The sequence below is a fragment of the Helianthus annuus genome, chromosome 4 (genome assembly GCF_002127325.2).
Source record: "Helianthus annuus cultivar XRQ/B chromosome 4, HanXRQr2.0-SUNRISE, whole genome shotgun sequence".
Taxonomy (NCBI): domain Eukaryota; kingdom Viridiplantae; phylum Streptophyta; class Magnoliopsida; order Asterales; family Asteraceae; genus Helianthus; species Helianthus annuus.
In genome coordinates, this window is record NC_035436.2 from 193,183,944 (window position 1) to 193,201,381 (window position 17,438).

Below are 17,438 nucleotides of genomic sequence, written 5' to 3' on the forward strand. Positions count from 1 at the left end.
GAATGGGTCACTCGATGGGTAAACATTACTGTTCGGATCATGAGATACTATGCTTCAACACTTAATCGTTTTCACAACTTGTTTGTAGTAGGGAATGCCAGCCGATCGAACAGACTATTCAATCGAGTGACATTCAGTTGAGGACTAATCCTGAAACTCCTAGCCGATCGAGTGAGCTAGCCAATCGAGCGAACAGCTCGATCGACCGACTTGAAAGGTAGGAACACTTCAGTGTTCTCAAATACTGTAACAAAAACTTCAAAAGTTCAAATCCTCTAACACAAACACACCAGAGGAAGAAACAATCCACTCGAATGGTCCAGCCGATCGAGCCAACCGGCCGATCGAACAGGACTGTCCAATCGGATATACCAGCCGATCGAACAGGCCGTCCGATCGAACCTGCCGTTCGATCAACCAGCCCATTCGATCCATCCATACTTGTTTACTTTTCCGCGTTACTTATCGTTATGCTATCGAACTATTCAGGCTAATCTTACTCTCAGCGCTCCCTTCAATCCACAATCAATCACTGTGAGTATACTCGATCCCTTTTTGCTTTTAGCACTTTTGGGTGTTACATACGTTACCAATCAAATCACAATTAAACACAAACTATTTGAACGCTGACCATTCGCATGTGCTACTTGACTAAATGAATGTTGTTTATTATGTTTACACGTGGAATGCTATCTACCTGCCTTAGCAACACAGTACTATAGTTTGGACTCAGCACCCGTTCACACGGGGGTTGTTAAGGACAAATACTTGCATGGATTACGGTGGTAATCATGTATTGCGAACCGTCTCGGACGGTCAACCCGCAGTCGTTGGTATCGATGGTCCCATGTCGATAATTAACATGCATCGTTTTCCTCTGTGTACGTGCCTGGTTATGCGTAAACTATTCGAACTCTATATGCTATTACTAAACTTGTGTGCTCACATTTACATTTTATGTATTGACTTTATTTTAACGTATGTGACAGGTGTTTAAGGTGTTAGCTTGCTAGGAAAGCGAGGCAATAATAAAGCTTTAGAGCCCATCTAGCAGTTGTAGGTCGTAGCCTACCTAGGGGTCTCTAGAAGCGAATAAACTCTAGCCATGGAGCCGTTGGAGTTGTTCGATCAAGCATCTATGGCATTAGTTGTCTGTAGATCTTGTTCGGATAAGTCTTAATGACTCTGGGCAGTACTTTAAAATATTTGGTCTGTAATAAATTGAATCTGAGTTGTCGAAACAGTACTGTTTGTTTAGTTGTATTCTATGATAACTTGTTTATTTATTTGGGATACGGTATGGGACGTATCACTTAACTGAATTTGTAATAATAGTTGTTGTGGAGACTTCTGGACAATCTGTTTCGCTCAGTGCCGCGCCCTGATGATTCCGCCATCGGTTGGGGTGTGACAGGGAAGACCTAAACAACCTGTGTAGGGAATATTGAAGACCTGCTTAACCAGCTACTTGATTAATAGGTAGTGCGTGAATGCGGAGATCGACGACTCAACTAAAAGTATAAGCGCCACCTTCTTCAAGGAAGGCATGACCTCTTTCCTCCGATTCCTTCTCCAATTCCACTTTGTAGCTTCCATGTAACAATCGTAGTTCTTAGTTCAAAATCTTTTATTTCGAAATCTTTATATTACTGGTTTATATGTTTATCGTTTTAGGGCTTTTTACCATCAAAGTATTTTGATTCATCAGTATAAAGATCCCACCTACTGAATTCACGGTGAAATTTGAAGAATAAGTGATCCGATTTGGAAACCATGGGGGATTACAACGATCCGTTCATGTTTAGAAAATAAGTTATGAGGTGTGGAATTAGGAGAATCCGTATTTATACCATACCAGCCAGATTTCGTCACCTGAAATATGTTGCTTAGTGTTTACTTGCTCATCAAAAGGTTTCTTTTTTAATTCTTTTCAGTTGTTATACCATGGGTATTTCAGTTTTGAAACAAGAGTCATTGCTATATGAAATAGTACTTAATACAGATCAAAAGACTGAGGTAAGTCTTGATCTCTTTTTTATTAATATAAAAGCTAAAAATATTGGGCCAAAATGACCCGTGTAGTTATTATGTGCAGGGGCCGAGATGATCCTGCAACTTAGGCAAATGAATTTGGCGATAGCTAGAGAACCACATGAGATATTTCTAATAACTGGGAAACTTTTCATCCTACAAAGAACTCAAAAAACGGTTGAAAATCATTAAACCACATGCTGATGAGAGTAACCTACAGGCGAAGACGTTGCGGATCTCCGAAAAACAGTGCATGGTAGCTACTGGTAGTGAGTTGTCGAAGGAAGAAGTTGCTTTTGTGTGGTTGGAATAGTAGGTTGAGAGGTTCAATTCGTTATTTTTGTTGACAAAGAGGAAACTATATTATCGAGTTGAAGGTATCATATTAATTTTTGCGTTTTCAGTTCTGTTGGTTATACATCTGTTCAACTATGTTATTTGTGTTGGTATGTTGAGTTCCATTATGTGATTTGTTAGGTAATGTTTCAATTAGACTATTCGCATATTTTGAGCATCACTTATTAGAAAATATATACATCAATAGACCTTAAAGCCTAAGCTTTAACCCACCAGTTACATCAGCAACCCTATGAACTGGTTCTGCGGTTTTCACTCTTGAAGTTTAACTCTAAGAGGACACAATCCATCCCCAAAACAACATTTTTCGCAGCCAATGCTTATCGGAGTTATTAGCAAGATAGTGTCTAAGGTTTTAGCTAAATGCATAAGTTATGTGTATCTTATTTGAGTATATCGTAGTAAAAGTTTTTTTCATTGTCATTTCCATATTTATTTTGAGTGCACATCACGGTAGAGTTATATTTATTTTGAGTGCACATCACGGTAGAATTCTCCAGGTTTCCACTCGGCTTTCTATTACCTGATTCCTTTAGGTGTGTTCCTAAACTATGTCTTTCTCATATACTTATTTGCATTTTTTTCTTATGTTAAAATTTTCAAATTATAAACAGTTTCTCCTCCCAATTTCTTGAATTAAAGAAAAATAAACTCATATAATTTAAGTTATTTTGTTTTAGTCAGTTTGATCAAATTAATATAATAGGATAATTGCATCACTTTATAGATACAAAATACATTGTGGATGTTAATAACAATAACCAATAATCAACACATTAAATTAAATTCAATGGTCACACACAAATCTAACACAAAAAAAATATCATGAATAGATGTTTGTTGTCATGTTTGTCTTTGTGATTATGTTTTCTAATTTCAAACTTTTTAAGGTATTGAAATACAAGGGTGTTGTTGAAAAAGTCAAAGGTATGTAGTCAAAGGTTGGTAGAGGTGATAAAGTTAGTTATTTATATTTTTTTGGCAAGCAAAATGGAAATGCTTCATTAAAGCAGAAGATCATAAAGCCCTTAGCAAGGAGTTAGTTATTTATGTTATTTAGTTTTAAGGCAAGTATAATGTTTGATAGTTGTTCTGTTAAAGTTATATTGATCGACAAAAATAGTAGCAATTAAAGGATATGCGGGCATGGGCAATACCATTTTTGCATCACTTTGTTTTCCACGTCATTATATGCTCGACTCCACTTAAAAGACTAAAACATACGTGAATGGTCAAGACCCACCCGACTCTTGATATTTGTTGTTAGTGACTCGCCTCTTTTCTTAGGAACCACATCGATACCCGGGTTAACATAGTCCAATCTTATGTCTTTTTTATGGCACAAATTGTTTTTTTGCTTCGTGTTTACTACCCTCGACCTTTATATGGTTTGGTGTATGTTATAGATTGTCCTGCATTTTAGAGACAAAATAACCAATCTACTCTCGACCTTTATATTTCTAACTTTTTTATAATTTAATTATTTTAATAAGTTTAAGAAGTAAAAAATATATATTAATTATTCATGTATTTGAATAATCTGAAAAGCATATATGTTCATTTCAAACCATTGCATTGCCCTTAAATACAACCGCAATCTTTGCTATCATCACCGTGTCGCACCCATCTTATGCGGCTCTACGTCGTCCTTCCACCACATGCCCTTTCAACAACAAACATAAAATTTGCATGTTATCCGATTCTTTTCCTTCCAATCTATCCTAAGAAATCGTGTTTGTTAGTTGTTTTATAGCAGACTAGGAGTTGATATTTTATGTTATTCGTAAGCCAATATTGAAATCCAATGTCATTGTGCCTATCAAAATATATCGTATTTGTGTGTTTCAAAGGTTGGTGACGGTGGTGGTATTGAAGCCTTGGAGAATTCATGATAGTTTTTTAGTTTTTGATACATGTTAAGTGTTATAATAAAGAACGGACACAACATTAATAAAGTTCTAATAATCTATTATAATAAATAAGAGTTTTTTTTTGTGTCTTGGGTCATTCAGTGAGGCAAGTTTCTGCCTCCGGTCCATGCCCAAAGTTTCTTACCCTACTCGCAACCCTAATGACTTCAACTTTCAATTCAAAACAAATATAAAACAAGTTTCTTCGCAACCCTAATGACTACAATTTTCTATTCAAAACAATTATAAAACAAGTTTCTGACATAGTTCGATGAATATAAAGTAAATTTTCCTACCCGCGAAGTTCGCGGGTGATAACCTAGTGTTTTACATGTCAAATTACTCTATCTTCATTTACTTATCCTAAATGCATCATTTATTTAAATTAATCATATTTTTATAAAAATAATCTTTTAACATTATTATTAGAGTTAATTACCGTTTTCGTCCCTGAGGTTTGTCAAAAATAACGGTTTCAGTCCATTAGTTTAAAAATTGCGATTTCAGTCCATTAGTTTCATTTTCGTAACCATTTCAGTCCACCAACTTAACTCCCATCCATTTATTCTGTTAACTTTGGGTGAAATTACAAAATTGCCCCTATGGTTTAATTAAAAAAAAAACGCCGGTCACAGGTTTCGAAACCTGTGACCTTTGCTTTGAAATGCGATTGTTAAACCAATAGGCCATGTATCAAACTTGTGAATGAATTCAAATTGTTTACCTTATAACATTGCATATTCATCATCATCTTCTCCAAATCTTTCATCTTTATCAATGGCAGATAAAGATGGTTGTGGCAGAGGTGTAGTAGTGTGTGACGAGGATGGTGGTGGTGTGACCACGTTAACATCATACCGAGTCTTCGCATATAATCATCTGATTATCTCCAAAACATGATGTCTTAATTACTATGTAACACTCGACCCAAAACTATCAGATTAAGTATGACCTATAACAAAATTTAATAAGTAGATCAAGCATCCTCCACTAATAAACCCTATCATCAGCATTCTAAACAAACCGTAGATTTTAGCCAAATAAATTGTATCAATTCTTATTATGTAACCAAGTCAAAAACCAAAATCGACCAAGAACCATAAGGAATTTAGAACAACCAATCGGTCAACAATCATCAGACTTTTTATAACAGTTCATTATCTAAAATTTTATTGTTATGTATTCTAAACAACATTTATTATTCCAATCAATCAATTCTAAAGGTGTGGTGGTGTGTGGCGGAGGTGTAGTAGTGTGTGACGAGGATGGTGGTGGTGTTTAGGCAGAGGTGGTTGCGATGTGGTGTGGTGGTGGTGTATGGCGGAGGTGGTTGTGGTGTGGTGGCTGTGTGTGGCGGAGGTGGTTGTGGTGTGGCGGAGGTAGTTGTGGTGTGGCAGAAGTGGTTTAGGGTTAATGGTGGCTTCTGCCATTGATAAAGATGAAAGGTTTGGGGAAGATGATGATGAATATGCAATGTTATAAGGTAAACAATTTGAATTCATTCACAAGTTTGATACATGGCCTATTGGTTTAACAATCGCATTTCAAAGCAAAGGTCACAGGTTCGAAACCTGTGACCAGCGTTTTTTTTAATTAAACTGTAGGGGCAATTTTGTAATTTCACCCAAAGTTAACAGAATAAATGGACGGGAGTTAAGTTGGTGGACTGAAATGGTTACGAAAATGAAACTAATGGACTGAAATCGCAATTTTTAAACTAATGGACTGAAACCGTTATTTTTGACAAACCTCAGGGATGAAAACAGTAATTAACTCTTATTATTATTATTGTATTATACTAAAATATATAAAAATACATATAATATGTTTGTAATCCGTGTCGCCTTTTCTCATTTGCACTTTTTGCTTTGGCATTGTGCATTTAGTGTGAGATTCGAATGTACAACCAATTATGCATGATGTACAACAAAACAATCTTAAGTGCCTTATGAATATCTTTTGGATAGGCATACATGCCCACTTGTGGCCATTGGTGCTTTTTGATGACTCACTTCCTCATCGGCAAGAACATATTCTTGCACTTTTTACAGGTGGCAGCTTCTTGTTGGTCCTCATTTTTTTAATTAGGAAAAACCTTAACCACAATTAGTTATAATCATTCTTTTACACAACAAATATCATCCGAATATGCATAAAATCAAAAATAAGTTTATTAGGTCGGCCTAGATAAATATATGTGAGGCAAATTCTTAAACAATACGAAACGCCACATAATAACTAGATTTTTAGTCGGTTAATATAACCTGTTTTATCAAACAAGTTAACCCCAACATAAATCTTTGAATAAATGGTCTAACTTGAACGTAATCTGTATAATAGAAATAGAAGGGTTAACATGTTTAATGGTTTTATAAAGATACATATTTAAATTTTAAAGAGCGTTATTATAAAAAGTTACAAAATTTTAAAGTTTAGTATTTGGAATAATGAGTTTTAATAATACAAACTATTAGCCGTTAGCTGGCAACGGTCCCAACTTAAAAAATAACCAGTGGTGGTCCCACCTTTTAACATATTCTAAACTAAAAACCTTAATTTCTTTTTGTCTCCTTATTATTTTCGGTTTAGTAAAGGTTCCTTGGTTTACAACATACGAAAATGTGGGACCACCCAACATGTTGTTTATTTAAGTTGAGAGCGTTGCCAGTCAACAACTAATACTTAGGATTATTAATTAAAATTCATTATTCCTTAGTATTTTGATATCTAATGTACCATCTAACTATTAGTTTGAAAAGTTCAGTTAACTTTCTACTATACTGAAACCATTATCACCCCTTAATTCCAACACCTTTATTCATAAATTCTAACTACCAATTCTCTGCTTTTTGTGTTTTTCCTCTAACCTTGAACTAAATATATAAAACGGAGTTTTTCAATTGATGATGAGAGATAAGAAATTAGGAAACCAGTTCCAAAAGGGTTTATATGAGATAGAGTAATTGATTGTTAAGATTGTTACAAAGTCATTAAGTCACATGTTTATTTGAGATTGAGTAATTGATTGTTACTAAGTCACCACATGTTACGAATGAGCATTAAACATGTAAGTCGAAAACACAACACACGTAGGTCGTGTTTGGATTGAACAATTCAACCTGCTATTCCAAAACAAATAACACACTTAGTTTATAAATCACATAGCCAATCATCTCTAGATCAAGTGGTGGAAGTCTTGCATTTCTTTTGAGAGATGCAAGTTCAACTCTCACTTGGCGCAGAGTGAGACACTGATAGGCAATGATAGGAGATCCAGGGAAACCTGGGTTGGATTCTTGAGCCAAACGGGTTTTACCAGTAATTTCACGTCGTGCCTACGGGCGGGTGGGTCACCGGGTTTTCTCCGGAATTGGTGGTAGACTCGGGTTACTCTCGGAGTACTCCGTTTGTCCAGTGAGTGCCCCGAGAGTGCTCGGAATTGATTCTGTTGGCCGTTAAAAAAAAGTTTATAAATCACATAATAACTCTTAGCATATTTATTAAGTTTTGTATACATGCATTACATATGTATTGCCAGTATTTATGACATAAACCTGTTTATATTTTATAAACAAATCACTGTCAATCATGATTATTGAAACTAGAAAAAACAAAAACTCCTTTAATTTTTAACTTTAATTTACCAACTGTTTCTATTTTAATTTGTGTTATAGCTTTATTTATTAACTATAAATGGGTTGGTCAGAAAAGTAGTGATAAATTATTAATTGAATGAAAACAAATTTTTTTTACGAGTAAAAGTGTCAAAAAGGTCACAATAGTGAGGTCTACAAGAAATAAACAAAAATAAATTAAACAATTAAAAAGTAATATTATTAGATTATGTTTCATAGTCATTGACAATATGGATCAAGTGCTCTCTATAATTAAAGTATACTTTTTCCAAAATAAAATCTAAGAATTTTGGACGTGTTTATTTTATTTAAATGTATTTTACTATTTCACCAATACATTGCGTTAATACTATACTAGTAAACAATTTGTTATTTCAAAAGTTGTATTCTATCATGTTTGTTAAAAATGGCTTATTATTTTTTACAATCAAGTTCTTTTTTATAAGCATCAGATGTTACTCTAATGTACTTTACAACAAAATCCTGAATTACTTTATGTTACCTAGGTTTGAACCTGTAACCTCTTTTCTAAGAGGCATGGAATATTCTTGTGTTTGTCGACCACATTCCCTAAATTAGAGAGTCTCGTTGTCTCACTCTGGCCAGACTAGGTTGTCTTAACCGAGCTCACGCTGGCTTCAGAATTTGGCTTGAGCATTCCCTTGGAAAATCATATTGTTGGCTGCCACTTGACAGTCACTGTGCCAACACAAGAGCAAAACTCTCTGCGTAACACACGGTGGGATGAAAATCCGGGTGGGCTGAGGATTCAAACTGACGACCTTGCACAAGGCCTAACTCAAATCTTTCATTGCCTTAATCCATCAAAAATTACATAAATAGGGATCGAACTTAGTTCACCATAAGAGAAACCAAACCTCCTACCACTGGGCTACCAGTGATGGATATTACTTTTTTTAATAACCTCTTGGTATATCTAATTTTCTTTGAAAAGCATTAGCGTAAGGCTTAAGTAGTCACTTTTTGTTTATTTATTATTTGTTTATGACCAAATAGATGTTGACCAAATGTGTTAGTGTCTTTTACACAATTATTGCCCAAGTTTGTAGCAATTACGAGCAATTCCACGCTTGTTATTTAACTAGTTTTTTCTCCGTCCGCGTTGCGGCCAATAAGTCAAGTATTTATCTCTCGTAACGTACGTTTGTGTTTCGATTACTCGTACATACTACTCATAACACGTTTCTAAAAAACATTAAATTGAGTCAACCAATTAAAACAAAACACTACCGTACTTTTGCTATGAAAAAACTAATATGATGGAAATATTATAACTTAAACTGAGCGAAAAATTGTATTTTTTCAGAACAAATGAGTGTGTGTCAGGCGGCTATCTGCACGAATAAAAATTACAGCGAGTCAACCAATTAAAATAAGACACTACTATAGTTTTGTAAAAAAAAAACTAAGACGATCGCATGACCGTAATTTTACACCGGGGACAAAATCGTAATCTGACGGGGAAAAAACAAAAACGATGACAAAACTATAAATTTAAACTGAGTGAAAAATTGTAATTTAGTTGGGAGAAAAAAACCAATGGCAAAACTGTAAATTTAAACGGGGCAAAATCATATTTTTGTTGGACCAAATGGAAGTGTCAGGCAACTGTCTGACACTATTGTTTGCCGCCCATTTAAACCAATAGCAGGGAAACACTATTCCCTGTAATGATAAATGTTGTTATAGTAAATAAATAAATAAATATTTGGCATTTACTATATACAATAGTTGTATGTATTATACTAAATTTTAATTTAATTTAGCCAACAAACATGATACATCAGTTTAATTAAAAGAAAACAATTTGAAGAATAAAATATCTAATATTTCAATTGTTTGGGCAATTTATGAATATTTGACATTTACTATATACAATTACTAAATACTATAGTTGTATGTATTATACTAAATTTTAATTTAGTCAACAAACATGATACATCAGTTTAATTAAAAGAAAACAATTTGAAGAATAAAATAGCTAATATTTCAATTGTTATGGGCAATTTATACTATAAAATTTGATAAAAAAAATAATATAAGTTATATGATAATAAAATAAATTAGGTGAAGCAAAATATCAAAAATCTTTGATATTTTCATCACTTTATCCGTATAGTTTTGCTGCTTTTGTCTAGTGTCGAAAGAGCGCGTGAAGCACTTTTAGTTCCCTTTCAAATATTGTAAAGTGCAAAATGACCCTTCTACTATTCCACATCGTTAAATTTGTTCTTGTTAATATATCTATCTTTTGAACATGTCAATACAATATTGTTGTTTGGAGGAACTGCCAAAATGTCTATACGGTTTCTGTCATTTATTAAATAACTATCACATATTTAGAGTTATCAACTGCAAAGAAAGATTAACGAATCACATAATGGTTTGAAATAACTAGTCCATAAGAAAACACATTTGGATGACTAAAGTACACTATGTTAGTTTTACTTCTAATATCAATAACAATAAGCTAGGTTAAAGAGTAAAATCGTATGCGTATCCAATGTTAAAAGTTGAATATAAACGCTACTAACACCATATGATATCTTGGTTGCAATTGAGCTTAAGCAGTGAGTTGATGTGTTGGCTGAGGAAAGGAAGTGGTTGATTGAGCATGGTTTTCATCATGTGGTGACTGATCTTTATAGCCATGGGTTTAATTTTCCCTTGCCTGATGTGTATGTCAAGGCAATGGCTCATGAAAGGCATGATAGGTTGATTCTTAGCTTTAAAGTTGTTGAGTGTGGAAAAGCTCTGGAAAGTTTGTCAGCCTTTAAGCCTATAACTATAAAAAAGAACTTATTAAGAGGATCACAACCTATACTATTTTGTAGTCCCTGTAAGGCTCTATCGGTTTACATGAGCAGGGGCGGACCTAAGTTAGAGCTTGTGTGAGCAGGCACACCCCTTAAAATACTTTTTTTTACGTATTTTATACATTAAAATCCTGCTTGCACCCCTTGAAATTTTGATTAAATGCCTCATTTGCACCCTAAAAAATAATTGCTAGGTCCACCACTGTACATGAGTCAAAATAATAAAAGATCCACTATCGTTCACAAAGACTGATAAGCAACAATCCATTGTCAATTGGTTTGGTCAAGAGTGATTCATTTGCTTCTAACCAAAACCAAAATTAAAAAAAAAAAAAAGCCGTTAAAAATGAAACTCAAGACAAGGGATGAGCTCGGTACTAATACCGAAAATGTTCGGTACGGTACCGGTATTTGTGTGCAAAATTCGGTAAACTATCGGTACCGTACCGAAAACTCCAAAAAGCGGGTCCCAAAAAAAATTCGGTACCGGTACCAAGTCCCAAATGTTCATCCCTACTCAAGACCGAAACTCACCTCTATTTAACATAAGCAACATAGTTTGAATTATAATCCAAACTTTGTTATTGAGGGTTAACGACGTTTATTCAAATTCGGTCTAACAATTTAGTGGATCTAGATTGAAAACTCTCACCCTAGTTAACACAAACAACACTCATAACCCTCAAAAACACAATCTAGAGGATACTATCAATTATTCTTTAGTAACATAGTTCGCCTTTACATTGATACTCTTTTGAAACTTAACTACATAAACCATTCATTCCTAAACCGTCATTCTCAAACTCATCAACAAAACTAACACACAACTTTCGAACAACAAACATTCTCAAAAAAAAAAAAAAAAAAAAAAAAAAAAAACCCTCACACATGCGCGTCAAACTCACACACCTCCAAACCCCAATATTATAATAATATTAATAATATCCACGTCATCAATTAAACCGGATAAAGCATCACCCACCACCCCCATCCAAACACACACATTCCACGTTCTCTTCTCCAAAAACCACCGTCAACAACCACCAATCAACCACCCAATGGGCGCTAACTCATCACTCCTATCTCCCGACAGTTCCGACGGCTCAACCCATCGGTCAAAGCTCACTCTCGGCGAGATCCCGGAATCCTGTGTTGCTCTCGTCTTATCCTACTTAGATCCACCGGAGATTTGCAAATTAGCAAGGCTTAATCGCGCATTCAGAGCCGCTTCTTCCGCTGATTTCATATGGGACGATAAATTGCCTCTTAATTACCAACATCTTGTTGATGATTACCTGATTACGAACCCTAGAAAATTGGGGAAATATGAAATTTATTCGCGCTTGACCAGGCCTGTTAGATTTGACGATGGAAATAAGGTTTGATTTTAGTTTAGACTGATCAGTTTTGTTTGATTTTGACTATTGTTGGTTTGTTGACTTTTGAAAAGTCAAAATTGTAACTGTGAGTAATATGTTTCAGGAATTTTGGTTGGATAAAAGGACTGGAGGGGTATGTTTATCAATTTCTTGTAAGGCATTGAACATCACTGGGATTGATGATCGGAGATACTGGAATTTTATTCAGACAAATGAATCAAGGTGAATCTTTTTTATATATTTATGTGTTATTTATAGGCGCTGGTTGGCTGGTAGGGTACGAACTAGCGATTAATCGAGACTAATCGGATTGAGATTTTATATGTAATTTTCAGTTTCTTATATATTTGTACACACACAACTTTAAAGGAAAAATATTTTAAGTAGACAGGTTTTAACTCCACATCGATCCATTTATTTAAGTATACAGGATTAATCGCCGGAATCTACATGGTTTGGTTGGAAACCGGCCAGAATTTACAGGTTTTGGCCGGGAATTGCCGATTTTTGGCCAAATAGATCCCAACTAGGGCCTACAACCGATTAACGGAATTGTACTCAGTGACCGGCCGACTAGCAATTAATTGCCGACTAGTCGCCAACTAGTCCCAATTTTTACAGCAGTCCTACTAATTAGGATGATAAAATCAGTATATGTTTTTTCTAAACACTGTGAACTTGTAAGGCTACAAAATTTGCAATGTTACCTGTTGTAGAAGATTTTAGCTTTAATTAAAGAAACCTGTAAAAATTAAATATTCTTGGTTCATTAAATTAAAGTAGATATTGTTTTAACTAACTCTTTGTTTTAAACAGATTTCATACAATTGCATACCTTCAACAAATATGGTGGCTTGAGGTAGAAGGAGACGTCGGCTTTAAATTTCCGTCCGGGACGTATTCCGTGTTGTTCAAGCTGCGGCTCGGGAGGTTTACAAAGAGATCTAACCGTCGGGTGTCTAACTATGAGGGTGTTCATGGGTGGGACATAAAGCCGGTCCAGTTCCAGCTGAGCACGACCGATGGTCAACATGCTGTTTCGAAGTGTTACTTGGAGAACAAGGGGGTCTGGGAGTATCACCATGTGGGAGATTTTGTGGTTGATGATTCCTTTGTACCGACGAAGATAAAGTTCTCTTTGACGCAAATCGATTGTACGCACACAAAAGGTGGTCTTTCTGTAGACTCGGTCGTTATATGCCCTACCAGTTTAGTTAAAGATTTTAAAGCTTTGTTATAGCTGTGTATTGATGGTATGTTTTTTGTTACATTTTTTTGTGGTTTTAGACCTTAGTGAAGACTGTAGTCCCTAGAGCAAGTATGCCACGATGGTGTCTGTTTTGTGTTGTAAACGTTGTAAGATACTCAGTTTTGACTAAAAAACGGTGCTTGTGAACAAAAATTTCCGTTGTGGTTTGTTTTGAATGTGTTTTTACTGTAACCGTGAGAACCTGTCATCGGAAAACTCATGAGATAGATCTCAATGTTTTCTAACCAATGGGATGGGATCAGGCAATTCTTTTCTGTAATTGTTGGTTCGTGTTGTTAGAGAACTTATGGAACCTCACCGATACTTTGCTAACCAGTGAGATCGTATATAACAAAACGCACAATTTAAGGGCTGATTGGTAACAGGAATATGATTGTGATCGTAAACAGTTGTAATCGTTATACCTGTTAATGGAAAACTAACGGGACCTCACTGATACCTTGCTAAGCGAGACGCACACCCTAAAGGTTTGTTGGTAACAGGTTTATGATTGTGACTGTAAACCCTTGTACTCGTTTTTTAAAGCCATCTCATAGAAATGAAGAATCTAACAAAATCCTTGTAACACCGATGAACACAAACCAATTGTTTCGAGTCACATGAACATTAACAACATGATACATACCCAAACAACCCCATAATCTAAATGCATAAGCAGGCAAAAGTAAAAACGGTAATACAAACATAACCAAGCCATAAACAGCATATTAATAACCGTAAAAGCAGACTAGGCATACATTACTGCAAATAATAAATCATACACGATCAACGTTTGTAACTGCAATACATCTGGATGCTTATTTAACGACATTAAAAGCTAGATTGTGTAGCAACTGGCATCATTTGCTTCAAGGTGTTTTTGACTTGGGTGCTGGGGGAAGCAGCTGCAAAAACCAAACCAAATCAAATATCATTACACTATCCTCCTTGTTGAATCTAAGTGATTAATGAAGAAAAAGAATAACACAGTGGGAACTGGGAACAGAAAGTACCTGATAACAAGATATGAGTGAGGTGGTGAATCCAAGAGCTCCTGTAACACGAGGGGTGACCTTTTTCGGAGCCAATTGAAGGAGCCCGACTGCAACCACGGCATCCATAGCTGCTTTGATCAAAGCCAACGACCTCTCGTTTGATTTTCTAAGTTTAGCACGATATTGTTCATTCTGCAAAAAAAAAAAAAAAAAAAAATCAAGCACCCGAATAAATTATTATCATAAATAAATCAGAAACTAGATAAAAAAGGTTGATGATGCACACAAACCTTGTATTTATCGGTACCCTTGAGCTCCTTATCCAATTTCTTCACCGATTTTGAAAGCCTTCCAAGCTCTCCTATCTGAACAACACAAATCACGTAATCAACCATGAGAAAAGACAATAAACGACAGTGTGTACATGTTGAACACAAGAGCCATCGATTATGTACCTCAACTAAAGTAGTGCATATTGAAGAGCCCATCCAGCAGAAGAGCGATACCCTGCCAATTATTTCTGCACGCTCTTTGTTCTAACAAAACAAACACGTTCAAGATACACATACAAAGCGTTAAACCATTTTACATACTGTAGGTGATTTAGTGAAATCCAGGTAGAAATGATGCACACACCTTGTAGATGCCTGATCTATGGAGCCAAACAATTTGGTCAAGGAACAAGAAAGTCGACAATAAAGCATTTTTCGACTGAAACAAAGCATTGTTGATCAGAAAATGTCAAAATGCAAAACTAAAATTGACTTGCTAATCGATGAAACGATTACCTTCCCCAGTAAAACAAGTGGAAGGGGAGTTCCTGGAGCAGTTGGACTGATAAGAGCATGCAAATCATTGACAAACTGCATAAAATTTGATAATTTTTACAAAAATCAGATTCATCATATGCATAGAATTTGATTATTTTGACAAAAAACGATACCTTAAAAAGACGGAAAACTTTCCTAGCCAAGCTAGTTGACTTGTCAACATTTTGGGCAGTGCCTGGCTCGCCATTACTCACGAACTTTGAACCGTATTGTATTGCTCTGCATATCTTGTCCCGGGCTTCAGCTTTGTTCAAATACAAAACAGCCAAAGCAAGTTCCGTTCTCGCAACATCTAGCGTACTCATTTCTTATATCTTTTTACTGTTCCTCAAGAAAAATCATCAAGAAAATAATCAATCAGACAGCAATAAATCATACAATTTCCACAAATCTTCAAGTGTAACCATAATATTTCATTAACAGTCAAAAGTATTGATTCAACAGAAGAAGTAATTTGTACATATCTTTAACAATATTACAACAATTTAATTCAATAATATGCACAATTCAGTTACCAGCTAGGGTTTCGTACAAAATCGAGCATCAACCAAAGGTCAACTTACGAATTCAAATCGAAAATCAGAACACACAACAATGAAAGATCAACTAATCTTACACAACATATCAAATTAACTAATGAATTCAAATCGATGAGTAGAACACACGCAACAGAATCGCTAAATCAAACTATCGGAAATTAGATCAAAGTTTGCAGAAATAAGATAACAATAATTGGATATTGGATAGGAAGATGAAAGTACAAGTTGAAGAGAGTATAATAATAACCTGATTAGTTGCGAGTATAGATGGAGAGTGGAGGCAGATATTTTAGGCTTTTCTGAAGAATTTCGCCGTTAAGAACAAACACACGGTGAGTGTGTGTGTATGTGTGAGAGAGAAAATGATGGGATTGTGTATTGGCTAATGTGCCGAGCCGTCTATCCTCGTAAATATCACAACAGAAAAGGACTACAAAATGGAAAGTTTTTTTAAAACAGATATATATCGTGTAAACCCACCCTTATCATTTTTTTTAACGAAAATTTAAATCATTCACGGACCATTGTAATGTCATTGTGCTACTAATGAAACCATCTAATTATATCCATTACGCATAATGCCTATACACCAATTCAGGAGGAAACCCAATAAATAAATATGAGAAAACCCTCTTTGTGAGAATCGAACGCATGACGTATTAGTCCCAAAGCCTTATCGTCCCTAATATGCCACTAGGCTATAAAGCCATGGGCCACTCTATCATTTTTTAGGCTATGTTTTATGGTCGACTCCTTGATCGTCATGAGACCATGCCACCTTCATGCACGGTAATCGGATGGAATTAAAGTCCTGATTTGTTACTTCATTCCGATGTCCCTCAAAAAACGATCTAAGCGGGAATCAACCATATGTCTCTATCAAAGACAGCAGACCTTTTGAACACTAGATCAACATCTTAAAAAAATTACTTCTTTTATATATTTATCTTGGAAAAGTAAAAAAAAGAGAGAGAGGATAGTTGATAATGATGTGGGCATGTTTGTTTCTCTATTTTCAAAATTACAAATAGATAAAAGGGTAATGAAAAGATTTATTTTGTTCTTGTTTGAACTTAACAACATAGGTTGTATTTAAGAACTATTTAAGAACTGAAATTGTAATATGGTTTTACCATATTGACTATTTGTCTAATTAACTCGATAAATTAGTTTATTTTGGCTTTTTTGGTCTGAATGATTAGGTTTTTTACTAAGAACCAACTCTAAATTGTCTTTCAGTAGGGATGTATAATGTTTGATTTACGATATGATTTGGCTTTTTAACTGTTTTAGTTCACTTATTTGGCTTCGTAAAAGAATGCAAGAATCACAAAAAAAAAAAAAAAAAAAAATCCACTAAATGGAGTTTAAATTAATTTTTAAAATCCCGAAGAAAAAAAAATACATGAAGAGAATAGTAGGTATTTTGAAACAGGTATACAAGTATTAAGCTTTGTGATATTCAAAGGTATCTTTCAATTAAAGATTAACAAGTATTTTGCCATATGCATGCATGTACATTTGTTAAAGAAATACTGTATAGCTTTGTGAAATAATGTATAGTTAAAGTTATATAAAAACCTTTTTTAACAATAATGCAAAGTGGGATTAAGTAGCAAGTGCGTGATTCTGACGACACAAAGCCAAAACGTGATTCGTTAGAAATGAAATCAGCC

The 17,438-nt window shown here is 34.8% G+C and overlaps 2 protein-coding genes across 3 annotated transcripts; one reads left to right on the plus strand and one right to left on the minus strand.

Annotated features, from left to right (window-relative positions):
* Positions 1-11,754: 11,754 nt before the first annotated feature.
* LOC110937683 (F-box protein PP2-A13) lies at positions 11,755-13,551 on the plus strand. Its single transcript, XM_022180135.2, has 3 exons — positions 11,755-12,149; positions 12,253-12,371; positions 12,966-13,551. The coding sequence occupies exons 1-3, from the start codon at positions 11,829-11,831 to the stop codon at positions 13,387-13,389; spliced, it is 864 nt and encodes a 287-aa protein (XP_022035827.1). The 5' UTR covers positions 11,755-11,828; the 3' UTR covers positions 13,390-13,551.
* Positions 13,552-14,072: 521 nt separating this feature from the next.
* Positions 14,073-16,167, minus strand: LOC110937684 (peroxisomal membrane protein 11D). 2 transcript variants are annotated; one of them, XM_022180136.2, is made up of 8 exons: positions 16,010-16,167; positions 15,337-15,544; positions 15,182-15,256; positions 15,030-15,104; positions 14,849-14,929; positions 14,684-14,758; positions 14,412-14,585; positions 14,073-14,303 (listed from the first exon to the last, which is right to left on the minus strand). In XM_022180136.2, exons 2-8 carry the CDS (start codon positions 15,526-15,528, stop codon positions 14,268-14,270), a joined length of 708 nt encoding a protein of 235 aa, XP_022035828.1. In that variant the 5' UTR covers positions 15,529-15,544; positions 16,010-16,167; the 3' UTR covers positions 14,073-14,267. The 2 variants fall into 2 exon arrangements, with proteins under 2 accessions (XP_022035828.1, XP_022035829.1); XM_022180137.2 differs by having other exon boundaries at positions 15,337-15,550; positions 16,010-16,165.
* Between the last annotated feature and the right edge of the window lie 1,271 nt (positions 16,168-17,438).

Bases quoted from the DNA above. Each gene is read 5' to 3' on its own strand.
- LOC110937683 (XM_022180135.2), top strand. From the start codon at position 11,829: ATGGGCGCTAACTCATCACTCCTATCTCCCGACAGTTCCGACGGCTCA. The intron at 12,150-12,252 runs GTTTGATTTTAG...AATATGTTTCAG, and splicing joins GATTTGACGATGGAAATAAG to GAATTTTGGTTGGATAAAAG. The intron at 12,372-12,965 runs GTGAATCTTTTT...TGTTTTAAACAG, and splicing joins ATTCAGACAAATGAATCAAG to ATTTCATACAATTGCATACC.
- LOC110937684 (XM_022180136.2), bottom strand. From the start codon at position 15,528: ATGAGTACGCTAGATGTTGCGAGAACGGAACTTGCTTTGGCTGTTTTG. The intron at 14,930-15,029 runs GTGTGTGCATCA...TTGTTTTGTTAG, and splicing joins ATAGATCAGGCATCTACAAG to AACAAAGAGCGTGCAGAAAT. The intron at 14,304-14,411 runs GTACTTTCTGTT...TGGTTTTTGCAG, and splicing joins CACTCATATCTTGTTATCAG to CTGCTTCCCCCAGCACCCAA.